The sequence below is a fragment of the Manis javanica genome, chromosome 3, assembly GCF_040802235.1.
Source record: "Manis javanica isolate MJ-LG chromosome 3, MJ_LKY, whole genome shotgun sequence".
NCBI classification, from domain to species: Eukaryota; Metazoa; Chordata; class Mammalia; order Pholidota; family Manidae; genus Manis; species Manis javanica.
In genome coordinates this window covers 34,655,863-34,677,803 of record NC_133158.1, presented here as the reverse complement: position 1 = coordinate 34,677,803, position 21,941 = coordinate 34,655,863, and the positions used below count along the sequence as shown (strand labels likewise).

Here is a 21,941-nt window from a genome sequence, read left to right as displayed (position 1 = left end):
CCATCCAAGCTGGAAGGTACTGAAACATTTTCTCAAGGATTCTGGCGGCCAATCTGAAAAACCACTTCCTTGGGACTTGTGAAAACCACTTCTGAATAGCTGATGGAAATAATTCCAGGGCACCTGACCAAAGTTTTAAGTGCATTAACACATCAGGTCAGCATGGGACAGACAGGAAAGAGAGCAGGCTTTCAGCTCACACACAGGTACCAAGGTTTACTGACTGAATGGCCCTAAGAAAGCTGGTTAGTCTCTCTGGGCTTCAGTACCTACTTTTTATTTTATAAAATATATGTAAAATGCCTGGAATGGCATGTGGCACATGGCTGCCACTGACTGTCATTACCTGACAGTACGAGTAACAGCACTGCCAGAAGAACCACTTACGTGGACCAGTTCTTCATCATCTCGCGCAGAGTAAATAGCAAATCTCCTCTCCAGCGTAGTCAGTAGGCCATCCTGCTCATTGATTGAAAGATCTGCATTAACCGTAAATGTTCCAATGAACCTGGAGAGAAACCAGGCATTCCCTTTTGTCAGAGGTCAGGACAAAGAGGAACTCTGTTCTTTCATAGCCAAGAAAACCGAAAGGGAGAGTCTTGGAAGGGAATCGTGCGCCTTGCCTGCCTCTCTTCTGCTCTTCCTGCCCTGGCTGGCTAACTCCTACTCCACACTGAAGCCCATCAACAGCACCTCCGGGGAAGCTTCCCAGACCCACCCCCACTGGCTGAGAGAAGTGCCCCTGCTCCATGTGCCTGTTCCAGAGCACCCAGCACATGACTCTAGTTAGCAAGGGTGTCTCTGTCTCCCCGACCAGCTGGGAGCGCTTCCAGGACAAAGATCATGCCTGACGCTTCTCTATCTTCAAGGTCATGCCCACAGCCTGGCAGAGGGTCACCGCAGGGAATGTCTGTGGACCTGACCTGCAGCCAGCCTGAGGGAACAGACCCTACGCTAGTCAGAGCGGGCAGAGGGCCATACCATTTCACCAGGTTTGACAGGTAGCCGATATCCATGGCCTCAGGTGGCACTCCAGTAAAGCGAGCTGGGATGATGGACAGGCCAATGGCAAGCAGATCTGGCTGGCTGCAGATGCTACTTCGATAGAAGCCATTTGCTAACAGGCACAGAAGGTGAACCTGGGAGGAAGGGGGAAAAAGGGAGCTGAAAACTAGAGGGATTTTTACTGCCAAATTACAAGACCTTTGTGGGCAAATCTGTTGTCATTTCTGCACATAAGAATGCAAAAATACTAACATTAGCCATTTCCCAAGACAGTCACCCACCTCTTCTCTCCAGATACACATTCCCTCAAAGAAATCATCAAATCTCAACACTCCAAAATATATATATATATATTTTTTTAAGAGGACTTGTCTTTCAGAGATAGATACTGAAGGATTCTGGAGTGAAATGCTAAAAATGCCTGGGATTTGCCCCACAATGATCAGGGAGAAAAGCGAGTCGGGGCAGGAAACGGCAAGCCAGCTCAAGACTGGTAATCGCCCCAGGTGGGGGACAGCTGGGCTCCCTGCACTCCATGTGGGCCTGACCCCCACTGCAGACCCCACTCTTCCTGTCTCCCCTGCTCTCTCTCATACCCAGCTCTGCATCATTTCCCCTTCAAAACCGGTCTTCCCTCCTTCCCACTTAGACCCTCCCTATTTCAGTTAATGGCACTGCCCTTCTCCCCGACTTAAGTTCCAAATCTTGGACTCTTATTCATTCTTCCCTCTTTCATCACCAACACCAAGAAGGAAAAGACACAGCTATCTCAGTCACTACCCAAGGCCTCTGTGAAGTGGGCATGACACCAGCCCTCTTCTCCCCACTGTCCTGGCTGTGGGCTCCTCCTGCCTCTAGATTTCTGGGGCTGCTGCAGACAGTCTCTTCCTTCTGTCCATCCCATCGCTACCCTGTCTGGCCACCCACTGCTGATCAGAGGAAAATCAGTCCTCCCTCCCCTGACTGGGTCACCATGGGTCTCCAACACCACATCCCCAAGAGGCAGGCACACTGGTTGTCCTGCCAGCCCCTCCATGACTCGGCAAGGGCGGTCTCCCCAGCCATCTCTCTATGCTGTCCTTTATCCAAGACCCAGCCCCAGTCCTTTCTCCTAAATAAAGCTTTCCAAGGATACTCAGACCCACACTGATCTCTTCTCTATTCTTAGTCTTGAGTTTCTCTGTTTTGGGGTCTTTCTTGTTCTGCTGGCAATATCAGAAACTCCTTAATGGCAGAAAATAAGCTTTGTACAAGTCTTTCCCACAATGCCAAGCACCTGGCCAGGTCTATGTGTTCAACGACTACCAGCTGAAGTCAAAAGCCACAGTAACTAGCTGAGATCAAGACTAATGGTATTAAATAGCTGAAACAAACTGGAAGGAGAGGACCTGTTAGTAGCCAGGCACTATGCTCCATGTTGAACTGTAATATTTGCTCATCCTCACATTTTGCCCTCCAAAGCAGACCCGATCATACCCTCCACCACTTCAAAGATGAGGAGACTAAGGCTCAGAGAGAATAAGAAACATGCCCAGGTCACAGAGTGAGTTCAAGAGCCAGAAACAAGACTGAGGTCTGGATGACTGAGAACTCATGTTCTTTCTGCCTTGACACAGAGGGACACCATCCTGCCCTCCGTCCCCTGTGCGCACCTTGTGTGTATCCTCATGGACTTCTTTATTGAAACGTTTCATCATCCTCCGAAGATGTGTTTCAAACTCCATTTTTATCTTTTCACTGCAAGGTATATCAAACATTTGAGAATGAAGTGGTAAACAGAAACCTGATCCCATTGCCCAGTCACTTCCTTTTACTTGTGATGACTCAGGAGTCACCCTCCTTGTTCTCCCACACAAGCCTGTGCTAACTCTGGCAACTCTACAAGCAAGCTATTTTCTGAACACTTTGCGGATCCTTCTCACCAGCATACCTTGGCTCAGGACATTCACCACCCAGACTCCCCTCCTCTCAACCTGCACCAAACCATGCCTCACAAACATTCTTCAAAGGACACAGCCTCCGGGAAGTCTTCTCTGACTGACCTCCCGACCACTGACTCCCTCCTTGGCAACAGCTACCTTTGTTACGAGAGGGCACACATTTGTATGATGCTGTTCTGGTAAAACCTCTTTCACGTCTGGGTCCCATGCATGTTTAAGAAAACATGACACTTCTTGCATGACTTATGCTCTCTCTCTCCTTCATACCTCAAAGTATGGCCATCACACAGCAGAACTCATTAAACCAATGAAACTACCAGGCACTATGCTCTGTATTCCCAAGCCACCAGAGGCTGCAGAGGTACTGGAGATACTGGGATGGACTGGGGCTCCCTACCACAGTGGGGCAGGGCCTCAAGCACAGCAGCAGGATATGGTGGGAAAAGCATGGGTGCTGAGTATGTGCGACAGGGATTCAGATCTTGGCTCATCCACTTACTGGATGAGTGACTCCTGAAAAGGTATATAACCTCACTGAGCCTCCAGCTCCTCATTCACACACTGTCCTAAAGATGAGGTAACATTTGCACAACCTGCTGAGTCCCTGACATCCAACAGGGGTTCAATAAATAGGAGTTTCTTCTCCCAGCCAGGACACAAAGTTTTCCCTCATTCAAGTCCAAAAGGTGAACCCAGAGCCCTCTCACCTAAGGTTCCTAACCACTTTGATACCCAGCCCTGGACTCCCTGTGTTTTTCAAAAGTTTTCACTAAGTAGCAGCTATTTCCGATAATATGTGACAGGAGCACAGAAGCAAGTGTCTGGTCTTACCTTCTTTTTCGTGCTTTCACCTGCTCTGGCGTTTCAATCTCTATTTCCACTGGCTTCATAGGCAGAACAGATTTAGAGAAGGCTGCATTTGCTCCCACATCAGCTGGCACAGGCTCACTAAGCTCTAGAAACAATAATTTTAAAATTATTATTATTATTATTATTATAGCTACTGTGCTGAACAAAATAGAACTCTGCTGGGGAGGAAGTGAGGAATGGATGTGAGGTAGAAAACCCATGGAGATCACTACTTCCACCATGCTTTAAGTACCTAAAAAAACACTAGGCACTGTGCTGTTTCACACTTTTTGTCTCATTTAAACCAAACACCAACCCAGAGAAATAGCCCTTAGAAAACTAAGGCATAGAAATTTGAGTTGAAATAGATACAGACCCCTAGTATCAAGGAACTGACATTCATGTGGCTGTTGTGAGAAATATTCTTCAACTAAGAAAAGAAAAGCCAAATGAGAATACTTTCCTAGTCTCTGTATTACTGCAATAATACTTGTTATAATTTGCTTTGCATAGAGCCATGACTTAGATTGTCTTCCATTCTCAATTGTAAACTTGTAAATGAAAAGGAATGAAATTTTTTCATCTCGTTATCCTCTCGGTTGCTTGTAACAATGTAAATAAATGATTTGCTGGACTGGATCTAACTGTGAACTTCACCCGCAAAGGCCCTTTTAAAGAAGCTCTGGACCTAGAAGCAAGGAAACACCACCGTCAATGAACACACCTAGTACCAGTCCCTCCTATGAGAACCAGGAATTCTTGGAGAAAGAAAGGCTGATTCCTGGTCTGGTGCAAGGAAAGTATAGGGTGAGTTCAGAACATCTTGTGCTAGAAAACAAAAAATGTTCTCAAAAACTACTGAGGCCATGTCAAAATGACATGGTAGCATAGCTAGCTCAATGGGGCTCCAATTAGCCAAATTTGGAACAAGTATAATGATGATAATAACTAATACCATATTTGAATTAAAAAAAAAATCTAAGTCCATAGTGATACTTACTGGATGACTAAGAAACAGCAGTGGACCTAAGACAACAGTACAGAAAGAGCCTGAGCCCACCTCGTTCCCCCCACACACACATCAAATCAACACAGACACATAGCAATTCACGCTGAGGAAGAACTGAGGCCTGAGTGAACTCCTTAGGCACAATGAGAGTAAGAAAACCACATAAAACACAGCAAGACAGACAAATACACAGTAATGGAGGGAGCCCCAAACCCAGCTCAGCACTGCCATGCAGAGGGATCTCACTGAGAGACCTGAGAATACATTCACCTGCCCTGAAGCACAGAAAAAAAAGCCATGGTTTAAATGGTATAAAGGGCAGCTCTAAGTAAAGGAAGCCAGTTTTCAGAACTAAAGCACCCACCAGACAGTGAGAGAGCTACTAAACTCTCAGGGGCTGGGGAAGCTGGTGAGCGCCACTGTTTACATTCCCCTACACCCTGATAATGCAGATGGGAGCAGGGTCAGGGTGCACACACCAGCTCCAGGCTTGACACAAGCAGCCTCCTGGCCCCCATCTACAAGAAAAAACACACCCACCAGAGATTCAGCTGTCTCAACAGAGTGATAGTAGTGTGACACACAAATTCACACTACCACACCCCTTGAATCCCTAGCTAGCCTGAGAGCAGGTCGCTCAGCCCCTGCCAGCCTGAGAGATGCCCAGCCCTAGCGCTGGGAGCATCAGCACTGTGATGCCCCAAGGAGGGCCACACCAAGACACATAATAATTAAAATGTCAAAGTTCAAAAACAAAGAAAGAATCTTAAAAGCAGTGAGAGAAAAGCAATGAAGTATAGAAGAGGGAAACACAATAAGGCTATACAGTGGTTTTTCAGGAGAACTTCTATAGGCCAGAAGGCAATAGCACGATACATTCAAAGTGCTGACAGGGAAAAAAAAAATCTACAACCAAGAATACTCTGCCCAGCAAGATTATTATTCAGAATTGGAGGAGAGAAAAAAGAGCTTCCCAGATAAACACTAGTCAAATGAGTTTACCACCACTAAACCAGCTTTGCAAGAAACATTAAAGGGATTTCTTTAATAGGACTAGAAAAGCCATAACTAGAATATGAAAAGAAAAGATTTCACTGGTAAAAGCAAACACATAGTAAAAGTGGTAGATCAATCACTGAAAAGCTAATATGAAGACAAAAATAGTAAAATCAACTACTTCTAAAAAGTAAAGGTATCACTAAATAAGGTTATAAAAAAGCATTAGACCAAATAGACCTAATAGATATATGAAGAACATTACATCCAAAAATAGCGTAATACTCATTCTTTTCAAGTGCACACAAAACATTCTCCAGGTTATATCACATGTTAACCCAAAAAACAAGTGTTAATGAACTTAAGTGTTAATGAACTCATATCAAGCATCTTTTCTGGCAACAATGATATAAAACTGGAAATTAATTACAAGAAAACAACTAGGAAAAAAACACAAATATGTGGAAGTTAAACAGTAAGCTACTGAACAACCAATGGGTCAAAGAGGAAATAAAAAATATTTGGACAATAAAGAAAACAGAAACACAGTAATTCAAAATCACTGGGATGCAGAGAAACAGTTGTAAAAGGTAAGTTTACACCATTACAGGCATATTTCAAGAAACAAGACAAATCTCAACCTAACCCTACACCTAAAGGAACTAGGAAAAGAAGAAAAAAGCCCAAAGGTAGAAGACAAAAGGAAATAATAAAATTCAGAGCATAAATATGTGAAATAAGAAACTGAAAAAACAAACAAATATTAATGAAACTAAGAGCTGATTCTCTGAAAAGATAAACAGTATCAATAAATCTTTAAGTTAGACTCACCAAAAATAAAAAAAAAGGACTCAAAATCACAAATAGGAGACATTACAACCCACACCATGTAAGTACAAACCATTTTAAGAGACTGCAACAAAAATTATATTCCAACAAATTGGGTAACTTAGAAGAAATGAATAAATTTCTGGAAACATGCAATCAAGACCAGGAAGAAATAACAATCTGAACAGTCATTACTAGTAATGAAGCTGAACTCAAAAAATTCCCAAAAAGCAAAAATCCAGGAGCAGATGGCTTCACAGAATTCTACCAAACATTTGAGAAGAGTAATACTTATACTTCTCAAACAATTCCAAAAAATGAGAGAGGAAGGTAAGCTTCCAAAATTCATTCCATGAGGTTAGCATCAAACCATGATACCAAAGCCAGATGGACATTACAAATAAAGAAAATTACAGACCACCTCTGATTAACATAGATTTAAAAATCCTCAACAAAATATTAACAAATTGAATTAAAAATAAATTAAAAGGATCACCCACCACAACCAAGTGTGACTTACTCCTGGAATACAAGGATGGTTCAATAGCCACAAATCAATCAATGCAACACATCAACAAAAAGAAGGATAAAAAGCCATGTGATCTTCTCCGCAGACGATGAAAAAGTTCATCTGACAAAGTTCAACATCCATTCATGGTAAAACAAAACAAAACAAAAAACCTCAACAAAGTGGGTATACAAGGCACATATTTCAATATAATAAAAGCAATAGATGACAAACCCACAGCTAATATTCACTCAATGGGGGAAAGCTGAAAGTTTTTCCTCTAAGATCACGAACAAGACAAGGTTGCCCATTCTCACCATTCTTACTCAACATAGTACTGGAAATCCTCACCACAGCAATGAGACAAGAAAAAGAAATAAAAGGCATCCAGAAAAGGTGGAGCCAAGATGGCGGTGTGAGTAGGACAGTGGGAATCTCCTCCCAAAAACATATATATTTTTGAAAATACAACAAATACAACTAATCATAAAAGAGAGACCAGAAGACACAGGACAACAGCCAGACTACATCCACACATGCGAGAGCCCAGTGCCTGGTGAAAGGGGTAAGATACAAGCCCCAGCCCGGCAGAACCCAAGTGCCCCTCACCCCAGCTCCTGGCGGGAGGAGAGGAGTCGGAGCAGGGAGGGAGAGGGAGCCCAGGACTGCTAAACACCCAGCCCTAGCCATCTGCACCAGAGCGCAGACACAGTGCATGCATGGAGGGCTGGAAACTAGGGAAACAGGGCAGCAAGACCTCTGAGCCAGTCCCAAAGCTGATGCCCCTGTGACAAAGAAAAGCAAGTGCTTTTTGAACGTCTTAAAGGGACAGGGACACAACAGCTGGACGGAAACAACCCAGGTCACAGCCCAGCAGCTGGAAATTCCAGGGAAACCCAGGCGCACTAACCCCCTGGGCAACAGCTCTGAGAACCCTCACGGAGGTAAACAGCCAAACAGCCCCCGGTCCATTACCCCTCCGGGGCCCAGCGATTGCAGAGAAGCAGCCTGAGGCTGGCCACGCCCTCAGCAAGGGAGCTTCCTCCATACCGGCCAGGCAAGACACAAAAACCCAGTCTAAAAGCAATTGCCCAACACAAGCCACTAGGGGTCGCAGTTGTCCCAGTAAAGAAAGGCCAGTAGCAAGTGGAAAGTTTGGCTCTCCCAGCTGACAGTCAATACCACATATCAACATGAAAAGGCAAAAGAAATTGATCCAGACAAGACTAACCCAGAGAGCTTCGGCATCTGCTACATCTTCCCCTGAGAAGGAACCTGGAGAGATAGATTTAACCAGCCCTTCTGAAAAAGAATTCAAAACAGAAGTCATAACCATGCTGATGGACTTGCAGAGAAATATGCAAGAACTAAGGAAGGAGAATACAGAAATAAAACAAGCTCTGGAAGGACTTCAAAACAGAATGGACGAGATGCAAGAGACTATTAATGGACTAGAAAACAGAGAACAGGAACACAGAGAAGCTGATGCAGAGAGAGATAAAAGGATCTCCAGGAATGAAAGAATTCTAAGAGAGCTGAGTGACCAATTGAAATGGAACAATATCTGCATTATAGGGATACCAGAAGAAGAAGAGAGAGAAAAAGGGATAGAAAGTGTCTTTGGAGAAATAATTGCTGAAAACTTCCCCAAACTAGGGGAGGAAATGGCCTCTCAGACCACAGAGGTACACAGAACTCCCATGACAAGGGATCCAAGGAGGGCAAAACCAAGACACATAATAATTAAAATGGCAAACATCAAAGACAAGGACAAAGTATTAAAGGCAGCCAGAGAGAAAAAAAAGGTCACCTACAAAGGAAAACTCTTCAGGCTATCATCAGACTTCTCAACAGAAACCCTACAGGCCAGAAGAGAATGGCATGATATACTTAATACAATGAAACAGAAGGGCCTTGAACCAAGACTACTGTATCCAACACGATTATCATTTAAATATGAAGGAGGGATTAAACAATTCCCAGACAAGCAAAAGTTGAGGGAATTTGCCTCCCACAAACCACCTCTAGGGCGTCTTACAGGGACTGCTCTAGATGGGAGAACTCCTAGAAGGAGCACAGAACAAAACACCCAACATATGAAGAAGGGAGGAGGAGGAATAAGAAGGGAGAGAAATAAAGAATCATCAAACCGTGTTTATAATAGCTCAACAAGCAAGTTAAGTTAGACAGTAAGATAGTAAAGAAACTAACCCTGGACCTTTGCTAACCACAAACTTAAAGCCTGCAATGACAATAAGTACATATCTTTCAATAATCACCCTAAATGTAAATGGACTGAATGCACCAATCAAAAGACACAGAGTAATAGAATGGATAAAAAAGCAAGATCCATCCATATGCTGCTTAAAAGAGACTCATCTCAAACACAAAGACATGCACAGACTTAAAGTCAAGGGAAGGAAAAGATATTTCATGCAAACAACAGAGAGAAAAAAGCAGGTGTTGCAATACTACTATCAGACAAAATAGACTTCAAAATAAAGAAAGTAACAAAAGATAAAGAAGGACATTGCATAATGATAAAGGGCTCAGTCCAACAAGAGGATATAACCATTATAAATATATATGCACCCAATACAGGAGCACCAACATATCTGAAACAAATACAGAACTAAAGGAGGAAATAGAATGCAATGCATTCATTCTGGGAGACTTCAACACACCACTCACTCCAAAGGACAGATCCACCAGACAGAAAATAAGTAAGGACACAGAGGCACTGAAAAACACACTAGAACAGATGGACCTAATAGACATCTATAGAACTCTACACCCAAAAGTAACAGGATACACATTCTTCTCAAGTGCACATGGAACATTCTCCAGAATAGACCACATACTAGGCCACAAAAAGAGCCTCAGTACATTCAAAAAGATTGAAATCCTACCAACCAACTTTCCAGACCACAAAGGCATAAAACTAGAAATAAACTGTACAAAGAAAGCAAAAAGGCTCACAAACACATACAGGCTTAACAACACGCTCCTAAATAATCAATGGATCAATGACCAAATCAAAATGGAGATCCAGCAATTTTGATCTCCATTGCTGGAGATCAAACAACAACAACACAAAGCCCCAACTACTGTGGCATACAGCAAAAGCAGTGTTAAGAGGAAAGTATATAGCAATCAGGGCATATTTAAAGAAGGAAGAACAATCCCAAATGAATGGTCTAATGTCACAATTATCAAAATTGGAAAAAGAAGAACGAAAGAGGCCTAAGGTCAGCAGAAGGAGGGATATAATAAAGATCAGAGAAGAAATAAATAAAATTCAGAAGAATAAAACAATAGCAAAAGTCAATGAAACCAAGAGCTGGTTCTTTGAGAAAATAAACAAAATAGATAAGCCTCTAGCCAGACTCATTAAGAGGAAAAGAGAGTCAACACAAATCAACAGAATCAGAAACGAGAAAGGAGAAATCACGACGAACCCCACAGAAATACAAAGAACTATTAGAGAGTACTATGAAAACCTATATGCTAACAAGCTGGGAAACCTAGGAGAAATGGACAACATCCTAGAAAAATACAACCTTCCAAGACTGACCAAGGAAGAAACACAAAATCTAAACAGACCAATTACCAGCAATGAAATTGAAGTGGTAATCAAAAAACTACCCAAGAACAAAACCCCCAGGCCAGATGGATTTACCTCGGAATTTTATCAGACATACAGGGAAGACATAATATCCATTCTCCTTAAAGTTTTCCAAAAAATAGAAGAGGAGGGAATATTCCCAAACTCATTCTATGAAGCCAACATCACCCTAATACCAAAACCAGGCAAAGACCCCACCAAAAAAGAACTACAGACCAATATCCCTGATGAACGTAGATGCAAAAATACTCAACAAAATATTAGCAAACCGAGTTCAAAAATACATCAAAAGGATCATACACCATGACCAAGTGGGATTCATCTCAGGGACGTAAGGATGGTACAACATTCGAAAATCCATCAACATCATCCACCACATCAACAAAAAGAAAGACAAAAACCACATGATCATCTCCATAGATGCTGAAAAAGCATTTGACAAAATTCAACATCCATTCATGATAAAAACTCTCAGCAAAATGGGAATAGAGGGCAAGTACCTCAACATAATAAAGGCCATATATCATAAACCCACAGCCAACATCATACTGAACAGCGAGAAGCTGAAAGCTTTTCCTCTGAGATCGGGAACTAGACAGGGATGCCCACTCTCCCCACTGTTATTTAACATAGTACTGGAGGTCCTAGCCACGGCAATCAGACAAAACAAAGAAATACAAGGAATCCAGATTGGTAAAGAAGAAGTTAAACTGTCACTATTTGCAGATGACATGATATTGTACATAAAAATCCCTAAAGACTCAATCCCAAAACTACCACAACTGATATCGGAATACAGCAAAGTTGCAGGATACAAAATTAACACACAGAAATCTGTGGCTTTCCTATACACTAACAGTGAACCAATAGAAAGAGAAATTAGGAAAACAATTCACAATTGCATCAAAAAGAATAAAATACCTAGGAATAAACCTAACCAAAGAAGTGAAAGACCTATACTCTGAAAACTACAAGTCACTCTTAAGAGAAATTAAAGGGGGACACTAACAAATGGAAACTCATCCCATGCTCGTGGCTAGGAAGAATTAATATCGTCAAAATGGCCATCCTGCCCAAAGCAACATACAGATTTGATGCAATCCCTATCAAATTACCAGCAACATTCTTCAATGAACTGGAACAAGTAATTCAAAAATTCATATGGAACCACCAAAGACCCCGAATAGTCAAAGCAATCCTAAGAAGAATAAAGTAGGGTGGATCTCACTCCCCAACTTCAAGCTCTACTATAAAGCCATAGTAATCAAGACAATTTGGTACTGGCACAAGAACAGAGCCACAGACCAGTGGAACAGATTAGAGACTCCAGACATTAACCCAAACATATATGGTCAATTAATATTTGATAAAGGAGCCATGGACATACAATGGCGAAATGACAGTCTCTTCAACAGATGGTGCTGGCAAAACTGGACAGCTACATGTAGGAGAATGAAACTGGACCACTGTCTAACCCCATATACAAAAGTAAATTCAAAATGGATCAAAGACCTGAATGTAAGTCATGAAACCATTAAACTCGTGGAAAAAAAAATAGGCAAAAACCTCTTAGACACAAACATGAGTGACCTCTTCTTGAACATATCTCCCCGGGCAAGGAAAAAAACAGCAAAAATGAACAAGTGGAACTATATTAAGCTGAAAAGCTCTGTACAGCAAAAGATACCATAAATAGAACAAAAAGGAACCCTACCGTATGGGAGAATATATTTGTAAATGACAGATCCAATAAAGGCTTGACATCCAAAATATATAAAGAGCTCACAAGCCTCAACAAACAAAAAACAAATAATCCAATTAAAAAATGGGCAGAGGAACTGAGCAAACAGTTCTCCAAAAAAAAAATACAGATGGCCAACAGACACATGAAAAGATGCTCCACATCGCTAATTATCAGAGAAATGCAAATTAAAACTACAATGAGGTATCACCTCCCACCAGTAAGGATGGCTACCATCCAAAAGACAAACAACAACAAATGTTGGTGAGGGTGTGGACAAAGACGAACCCTCCTACACTGCTGGTGGGAATGTAAATTAGTTCAACCATTGTGGAAAGCAGTATGGAGGTTCATCAAAATGCTCAAAACAGACTTACCATTTGACCCAGGAATTCCACTCCTAGGAATTTACCCTAAGAATGCAGCACTCCAGTTTGAAAAAGACAGATGCACCCCTATGTTTATCGCAGCACTATTTACAATAGCCAAGAATTGGAAGCAACCTAAGTGTCCATCGGTAGATGAATGGATAAAGAAGATGTGGTACATATACACAATGGAATATTACTCAGCCATAAGAAGAGGGCAAATTCTACCATTTGCAGCAACATGGATGGAGCTGGAGGGTATTATGCTCAGTGAAATAAGCCAAGCGGAGAAAGAGAAATACCAAATGCTTTCACTCATCTGTGGAGTATAAGAACAAAGGAAAAACTGAAGGAACAAAACAGTAGCGGAATCACAGAACCCAAGAATGGACTAACAGGTACCAAAGGGAAAGGGACTGGGGAGGATGGGTGGGTAGGGAGGGATAAGGGGGGAGGGAGAAGAAGGGGGGTATTAAGATTAGCATGCATAATGTGGGGAGTGGGAGAAAGGGGAGGGCTGTACAGCACAGAGAGGACAAGTGGTGATTCTGCAGCATTTTGCTATGTTGATGGACGGTGACTGTAGGCGGGGTTTGTGGGGGGGACGTGGTGTAGGGGAGAGCCTAGTAGACATAGTGATCTTTATGTAAGTGTAGATGAATGATAACAAAAAAAGAAAGAAAGAAAGAAAGAAAGAAAGAAAAGGGGGATTACTCCCTGATAGGATAAAACTAACTGTAAATCAATGATTAATGAATGCTTTAAATATCCTTAATTTTGATCACTTAAAGGGTGTCAGATGATCAGCTATGGAGGTACATTTTTCTGATAATATTCCTTTCTCTTAAAAAAAAAAAAGGCAGTTCCTGTGTGGTGACCTCCAATGAGTTCTACACAATGGTATAAAGGGCATATCAAAGTGTGGGCAAAGGGTCTGTTTGTGTTTATACAGAGGATCAAAGCCTAATTTGGATACCCAGAAAATGAACTAAGATATGATATGAAGAAAAACTTCCAACATCAGCACTGTCTGGAAGAGTCATACCAGAAGATGATCATCAAAAAACCTCAACAAAGATCCAGGTGCTGCTACAGTTGTAGCTGCATTCATCCCACCAGTTCCTGGACTTGCCATGGGAATGAAGGAGATATCTAAGCTGGCCTGTGCATACATTAAAACAACAAATTTGACTGGATCTATACTGTTGGAACTCAACCAAGAATTAGGAGAAGTGCAAGTTGTAGCGCTCCAAAATCTTACAACTACAGACTATCTACTGTTAAAAGAACATATGGGATGTGAACAGTTCCCAGGAATGGGTTGCTTTAATTTGTCTGATTTCTCTCAGACTGTTCAAGTTCAGTTGGACAATATCCATCACATCACAGATAAATTTTCACAAATGCCTAGGGTGCCTAACTGGTTTTCTTGGTTTCACTGGAGATGGCTGGCAATTATAGGTCTGCTTTGGTTATGTAACTGTATTCCTATTATGTTAATGTGTGTGTGCAATTTAATTAGTAGTTTAAAACCTATACATGCTTAAGTTACTCCACAAGAAGATATGTCAAAGAAATAATCAATCTTCCCATGTTTTCTTCTGTCTGCTACCTCTATAGCTTTTCTTCTTCCTTCCTAATTACAACCCTTAAATAGAACTCGTGCCTCATATCGAATTCACCAAGTATCATAATTCCTCCAAGTGGTAAAGATACCTCAAGACAAATGCTGGGCATAGAAGCCACAGGGCATAAATCTGCAAAGAAGTAAAAAGCTAACCTTTTCAAGCAATATGGCTTCTCTCTCACTTACCAACTTTACATTTCCCTGTATGGCCCCAGAAGATGACTGGTTAGCCAGAGACGGGTAAGATTCCTCAAGGGAGGAACAACCTAAGACAGGCACAGTCGCAGGGGGGCCATCAGGTGAGAAATTGGGGATCAACAGAGGTGAGTCTTAGAACCTCACCCCCCCTGTTTTGAGAGAAATCTTCTGCATCTGTGGATGTTTTGTTGCCCTTGTCTAGCTTGGATTAACACTTAAGTCTACAGGCACACACTTGATCATCTACATTTGCTCCCTTACAACACTAAATTATGTTTTCTACCTTTATCTTGCATCTATCTACCACTTCAGCATTTTATTAAAAATAATAATAATAATAATAATAAAAATAATAATAATAATAATAAGGGAGAAATGTGGGATTCACATATAAATCAAGTATAAAAATCAAACGAATATTCATGTTTGACCTGATTGTTTATAGTCCATAATGTGTGATCAAAACTGAAAGTTTCTGTGATGACTGCCCTTGTACTGTTCACCATGTAAGAACTTACTCACTCTGTAAGAATTTTTTCACCATGTAAGAACTTGTTCACTACGCTTCAGAAGATTGGAGAATTAGGCTTGGGGTGGATTAATGATTGTGCATTGAGCATTGAGTCCCCTATACAGAATTTTATTGTTGTCAACAACCATTTGATCAATAAATATGAGAGATGCCCTCTCAAAAAAAAAAAAACGCATCCAAATTGGTAAAAAAAAATAAAATGGTCACTATTTGCAGATGACATACTATATTTAGAACACCCTAAAGACTTCAAAAAACCATTAGAATAAATGAATTCAGTGAAGTAACAGGATACAGAGTCAATAGACAGAAATCTGTTTTTTCTGTATACAAATAATGAACAGGAACAGAAATTAAGAAATCCATCACATTTAAAATTGCATCAAGAAAGCACTATTGAGGTTCCTCAAAAAAACTCAAAATAGAAATACCATTTGACCCAGGAATTCCACTCTTAGGAATTTACCCTAAGAATGCAGCAGCCCAGTTTCAAAAAGACATATGCACCCCTATGTTTATTCCAGCACTATTTACAATAGCCAAGAAATGGAAGCAACCTAAGTGTCCTTCAGTAGATGAATGGATAAAGAAGATGTGGTACATATACACAATGGAATATTATTCAGCCATAAGAAGAAAACAAATCCTAACATTTGCAACAACATGGATGGAGACAGAGGGTATTATGGTCAGTGAAATAAGCCAGGTGGAGAAAGGCAAGTACCAAATTATTTCACTCATCCATGGAGCATAAGAACAAAGCAAAAACTGAAGGAACAAAACAGCAGCAGACTCACAGACTCCAAGAAGGGATTTGTAGTTATCAAAGGGGAGGAGTGGGGGAGGGTGGGAAGGAGAAGGGGATTGAGGGGCACTATGATTGGCCCACATCATGTTGGGAGAGGTCATGGGGAAGACAGTGCAGCACAGAGAAGACAAGTAGTGGCTCTGTAGCATCTTACTATGCTGATAGACAGTGACTGCAATGGGGCATAGGGGGGACTTGATAGTATGGGTGAATGTCGTAACCACAATGTTGCTCATATGAAACCTTCGTGCTTATCAATGATAACTTAATAAAAAATATATATGGCAGTTAATTAAATTATGTGGAGAGAGGTTTTTCTGTTAAGTCTACTTATTCTGATACATGCTGCTAAGTACATAGTAATTTAACTGTATTCTTATCTGACATAACACAAGATTTTCATATTTATATTAGAAGAAAGAAAAGGACACCCATGAGGTGGTTCTCAATTGTCACAGCCTGGGTTAGCCACACTACTCATATACACTGGTTGGCTTATGGCACTTTTTTAAAGCTTTTATTCCACTGAGCTGTGTTTAGTCTGACAAGGTAGTAAACATGTATTCTCCTGGGTATGTAAGTTTTCTCACTTAAAATCCTCTTTGAAATGGCTTAGTCTTTGGCTTCCTTTCATTAATAGTTATTCTCGATCAAACTGTCTAAGGTTTCTGTATGCAGAGTGCTCACCTGGAAGAGCTGGGTTCATGTCCTGTATCACAGCCCTGGTCCAGCATGATTTATTTCCATGAAATTTTCTCTCACGTGACAGTGCTGGATTTCTTACTGGCCTCAGTTATAGAACACTGTGCCTGTCTCATGCAAAACTTGTCCACTATTTTCAGTATGTGCATTCTAAGTGACTATAAAGGGTGTGTATTCATTAAATTGCTTATTGATCTATTACACCATCCAGGGCAGGGAAATCGTAGTTGAGTAACCCTTGCATAAACAAGAATGGTCACCCCAGTGATTCCTCAAATACTAAAGGAAACAGACTCTAAAGTGATTTTTCAGCTCTTCTCCAAGTACATAAAAGTCATAGAGGACACTTCATACATTCCATTTAACTTGATACCAATTTTTGTGTAAATGAAATTGTATGCTTACTACACAATAATTTAGGAGGTCAGGCAAGGCCCTATATATAATGATCCAACAGCCACACATTTAGAGCTAAATATATTGGAACTATTTTTGTGAAACATTTTGTTGTGGCACAGGTGTTATAGTTCATATTTTACTTTACCTTCCAGGATGGTTTCTCCATTTTTCTAGCAAGAGAATCAGCCTCTCTCCTGGGAAAGTCATTTCTTTGGTTGTTTTGACATTGCCAACCGTGAGCAGGGTTATGGCATATTACATGGTCCTGGATAATGAAAGTTCTCCATGGCTGAGGCCATAGTAACTCGACTGAATGGATCTGATCATACACAGGCCTATCAGATTCTACTGTGAAACCATTCCTCTGGAAATAAGGATAACATTCTCTTCCTTCTGCTTTTACTAAACTTTTGAGGGTTCTCAAGATGTTACAGAAAAAGTTCCAAAGCATCTGTCATAGATTAAATGGATCTTATTTATAATGAGAACTATGTAACACATATTATGAGGACTTATTTTGAGAACAGGTGTGATGCACCAAATGGGAAACTTATTTTCATGATGATCATTAGTTGCAAAATGACTGGAGAAACCAGACTCAGAGCTGTGGGCCTGAACCAAGACTTTTAGGTTGCCAAGAATCACATATCAACAAAATTCTCAGAGAATTTAAGTGACAGTATCTTTTCATTTCCTATACAGACCTATTTTCAAGGTCCATGCCATTCACAACAAATGAAGCATCTTTATGAAAATTGGTATGTTGTTACTCAGGTTATATTTTTTCTCAGGTCAAGAATATCTGGGAAGATGCTAGAGAGAGGAAAATGTAAGACAGAAGTACAGAATAGGAACTCTGAAAATTCCCCCTTCCATAAAAATAATCAGACAAGTAGCAAATATTGTCAAAATAAACTTTTTCAAAACACTGGAAATTACTGGGTGCTTGTAATAGTTAAAAGACCATTTATTCAAGAAAAATGGCTGAATTTCAGTAAGAGCAGCAAGCTTTATGGCATTTTAATTTTTCTTATTCCCATATCCCCCTCCTAGATCTGCAGTAGCCTTGAAAGCCAATAGCCCCAAATTATGGTAAACCAGGAGCTTAGACAGCCAAGGCGGTCAGAACAAAGTTGGAGTTCCTTTACAACCTCATTCTCAGAGAACTGTCAACATTCAACCTGCCTAGTTCCCTGAAAAACTCCACTCACAAAGCTGCTTTTATTTCACCTGACTCAGAGTGCTTCCAGTGAGAAAAGATTTTTCCTGAGGGGTAGCTGTCAAAAATATTCAGAGACATTGGTTTCACTTGGCAACTTCCGAAGCAGTAGACAAAAGTTGGGGCAAGCAACAAACAAAAGTCTGAAGACAAAGCTTTGGTATGAAATGTCTACAGTGGTTGTGAAAAGCTCCAAACACATCACGGACACCTGGAAGACCATGCACATTCATAGGAATGTGTGTCTGCGAGGTCTGTGCACATGTTCAGGAAAATAACACCTTAATGGTCCATGAGCTCTCGCCTCTGACTGACCCTGAGGCACTCTGCAGGCTGTCTGGAAGGCTGAGCAGAGCTGTCAGCTTAGCAAAGGATACTCACTGAAGACATGCCCCAACATGCCCACAGAGCCACCTGGTAAAACTGGGAGACCTATGAGTTCCAGACATTCAAGATAATCTCTGACCAAACATAGCTGAGCACTAAGTAATCCCACAGAGACTACACTGACCCTGAAGGAAACAGAGAAGGAACACTGCTGAAACAGTTTGGAAAAGCCAGTAAAAAAGAAACAAAGCAAATAAAAAGCAAGCAACAGTATGAAGTATGTCTGTGAAGGAAAGAATTCCATTTCCAGGGCTATCACATTATTTAAACTGTCCACTTTCCAACAGTAAGCTATGAGACCTGAAGAAAAATATTTTTTTTAAAAAAGAGAAAGAAAAAAGAAATTTGTAGTCAACAGAAACAGTCTATGAGGAGGTATGTATACTGGACTTCCTAGATTAAGACTTTAAATCAGCTATTTTAAGTATTAGGAATTAAGGGACACCACATTTAAAAATTGAACAGAAGTGACACCAATAATCCCCAAACAAAGAATATACAGAAAGAACACAATCCTTCTCAAACTCTTCCAGAAAGTTGAAGCCACAACAATTCCAAATTCACTTTATGAGGCAACCATTATTCTGACACCAAAACCGGACAGACTCTGCAAGGGAAGAAAATCACAGGCAAATTTCTGTGATTAACACAGATGCAACAAATACTAGGAAACTGAATGCAGCACTGTATTAAAAGGATGAGACACACAATCACATGGGATAATCACATGGGATTATCCCTGGGATGCACAGATGGTTCAATACAGAGAATTCAATCGATGTGATAACAGAATGCAGGACAAAAATCACATGACAATCTCAACAGATGAAGAAAAAGCATTTACTAAAACATCCTTTTGTGATAAAAATGCTCAGCGAACTAAGCATAGAAGTAATGTACAGCAACTAAGTATGGGACAAGTCCACAGCTGACATTACACTCAGTGGTGAAAAGCTAAAAGCTTTTCCTCTGAGATGAAACACAGACAAGGATGCCCACTCTCACCACTTTTATTCAACATAGCCCTAGAGGTCCTAACCCTGGCAATCAGACAAGGTAAAGAGATAAAAGGCACCCAAAATGCTAAAAAGTAAAACTGTCACTATTTGTATATGACAAGATACAATATATAGAAAACTCTAAAGACTCTATCAAAAACTAATTAATAAATGAATTAAGTAATAAAGTTGCAGGATACAAAGTCAATATACAAAAATCTGCTGTTTCCATACACAAATAATCTTTCACAGAGAGACAAATTAAGAAATCAATCCCACTTAAAATTGCACCAAAAAGAATAAAATACCAAGGAATGAATATCAACCAAGGAGGTAAAAGACTTGTACTCTGAAAACTGTAAGACACTGATGAAAAAAACTGAAGAAGACACAAAAAAATGGAAAGCTATTCCATGCTCCTCATTAGGAAGAATTAATATTGTTAAACTGCCTACACTGCCTAAAGCAATCTACAGATTCAACGCAATCCCCATTAAAATACCAATAGCATTTTTCACTGAAACCAAATAAGCCTAAAATCTGTATAGAACCACAAAAGACCCAGAATAGCCAAATCAATCTTGAGAAAGAAGAACAAAGCTGGGAATATCACACTCCGATTTCAAACTGTACTACAAAGCTATAGTAATCAAAATAGTATGGCACTGGCACAAGAACTGATACACAGACCAATAAAACAGAATAGAAAGCCCAGAAATAAGCCCATGCATATATAGTCAATTAATATATGACAAAGGAGGGAATATACAATGGGGAAAAGACAGTATACTCAGTACATGGTCTTGGGAAAACTGGAGAGCTACAAGCAAAAGAATGAAACAGGATCACTCTCTTAACACCATATGCAAAACTAAACTTAACATGGATCAAAAGCTTAAATATTAGACCTGAAACCATAAAACTCCTAGAAGAGTACATTGACAGTAAATTCTTGAACATCAGCATTAGTAATTTTTTCTGGAAATATCTCCTCAAAGGAAATAAAAGCAAAAACAAACATGTGGCTTCATCAAACTAAATGCTTCTGCACTGCAAAGGAAACCATCAGCAAAATAAAAAGGCAATGTAGTGTAGGGAGAATATACTTGCAAATGATATATCTGGTGAGGGGCTAATACACAAAATGCAGAAAGAACTCATACAACTCAACACCAAAAAACAAATTAAAGAATGGGAAGAGGACCTGAACAGACATTTTTCCAAAGAGGACATACAGATGGTCAGCAGACATGAACAGAAGCTCCGTATCACTATTCATCAGAGAACTGCAAATCAAAACCACCATGACATATCATCTCACACAGATCAGAGTGGCTAATACCAACAAGACAAGGAAAAACAAGTGCTGGCAAGGATGTGGTGAAAAGGGAACCTTTTGTAATGGTAGCCACCTAAATGTCCATCAAAAGATGAATGGATAGGAGGCGGAGCCAAGATGGCAGCGTGAGTAGAGCAGCGGAAATCTCCTCCCAAAACCACATATATTTTTGAAAATACAACAAATACAACTATTCCTAAAAGAGAGACCAGAAGACGCAGGACAACAGCCAGACTACATCTGCACCTGCAAGAACCCAGCACCTCGTGAAGGGGGTAAGATACAAGCTGCGACCCAGCGGGACCCGAGCGCCCCTCACCCCAGCTCCCAGTGGGACGAGAGGAGTCGGAGCGGGGAGGGAGAGTGAGCCCAGGAATGCTAAACACCCAGCCCTAGCCATCCGCACTGGAGTGCAGACACACAGTGCATGGGGTGCTGGATACTAGGGAAATGGGACAGTAAAGCCTACAAGTGAGTCCCCTCAGCCAGCGCCCCTGGGACAAAAGAAAAGTGAGTGCCTTCTGAAAATCTTAAAGGGAGAGGGGCCTCACAGCTGGATGGAAGCGCCCCAGCGCAATCAGCCCAGTAACTGGGAATACCAGGGAACTCTGGGCGCCCCAACACCCTGGGCAGCAGCGCAGCTCGGAGGCCCCTCACATTGATAAACAGCCTCCTGCCCATTCCCCCTCCGGCATGACTCCACCATAGCAGCAGAGGCCACACCCACAACAACCGGGCAGAGCTTCTTCCACAGTGGCTGGGCAAGAATCAGACACCCTGTCTGTGCGCAGCTGCCTAGCACGAGCCGCTAGGGGTTGCTGTTCTCCCAGGAGAGGAAGGCCACAACTAGCAAGAAGGGACAT

At 41.1% G+C, this 21,941-nt stretch overlaps 1 protein-coding gene across 2 annotated transcripts in view; it reads right to left on the bottom strand.

Moving 5' to 3' along the window:
- The window catches only part of XPC (XPC complex subunit, DNA damage recognition and repair factor), a 58,248-nt gene that overhangs the window by 17,917 nt on the left and 18,390 nt on the right, over positions 1-21,941 (bottom strand). For both annotated transcript variants that reach the window (XM_037023948.2, XM_037023949.2), the window contains exons 4-7: positions 3,777-3,900; positions 2,658-2,742; positions 982-1,139; positions 388-508 (exon numbers count right to left, since the gene is read on the bottom strand). In XM_037023948.2, the coding sequence (XP_036879843.1) occupies positions 388-508; positions 982-1,139; positions 2,658-2,742; positions 3,777-3,900 (488 nt within the window). The remainder of the gene's footprint in view (positions 1-387; positions 509-981; positions 1,140-2,657; positions 2,743-3,776; positions 3,901-21,941) is intronic.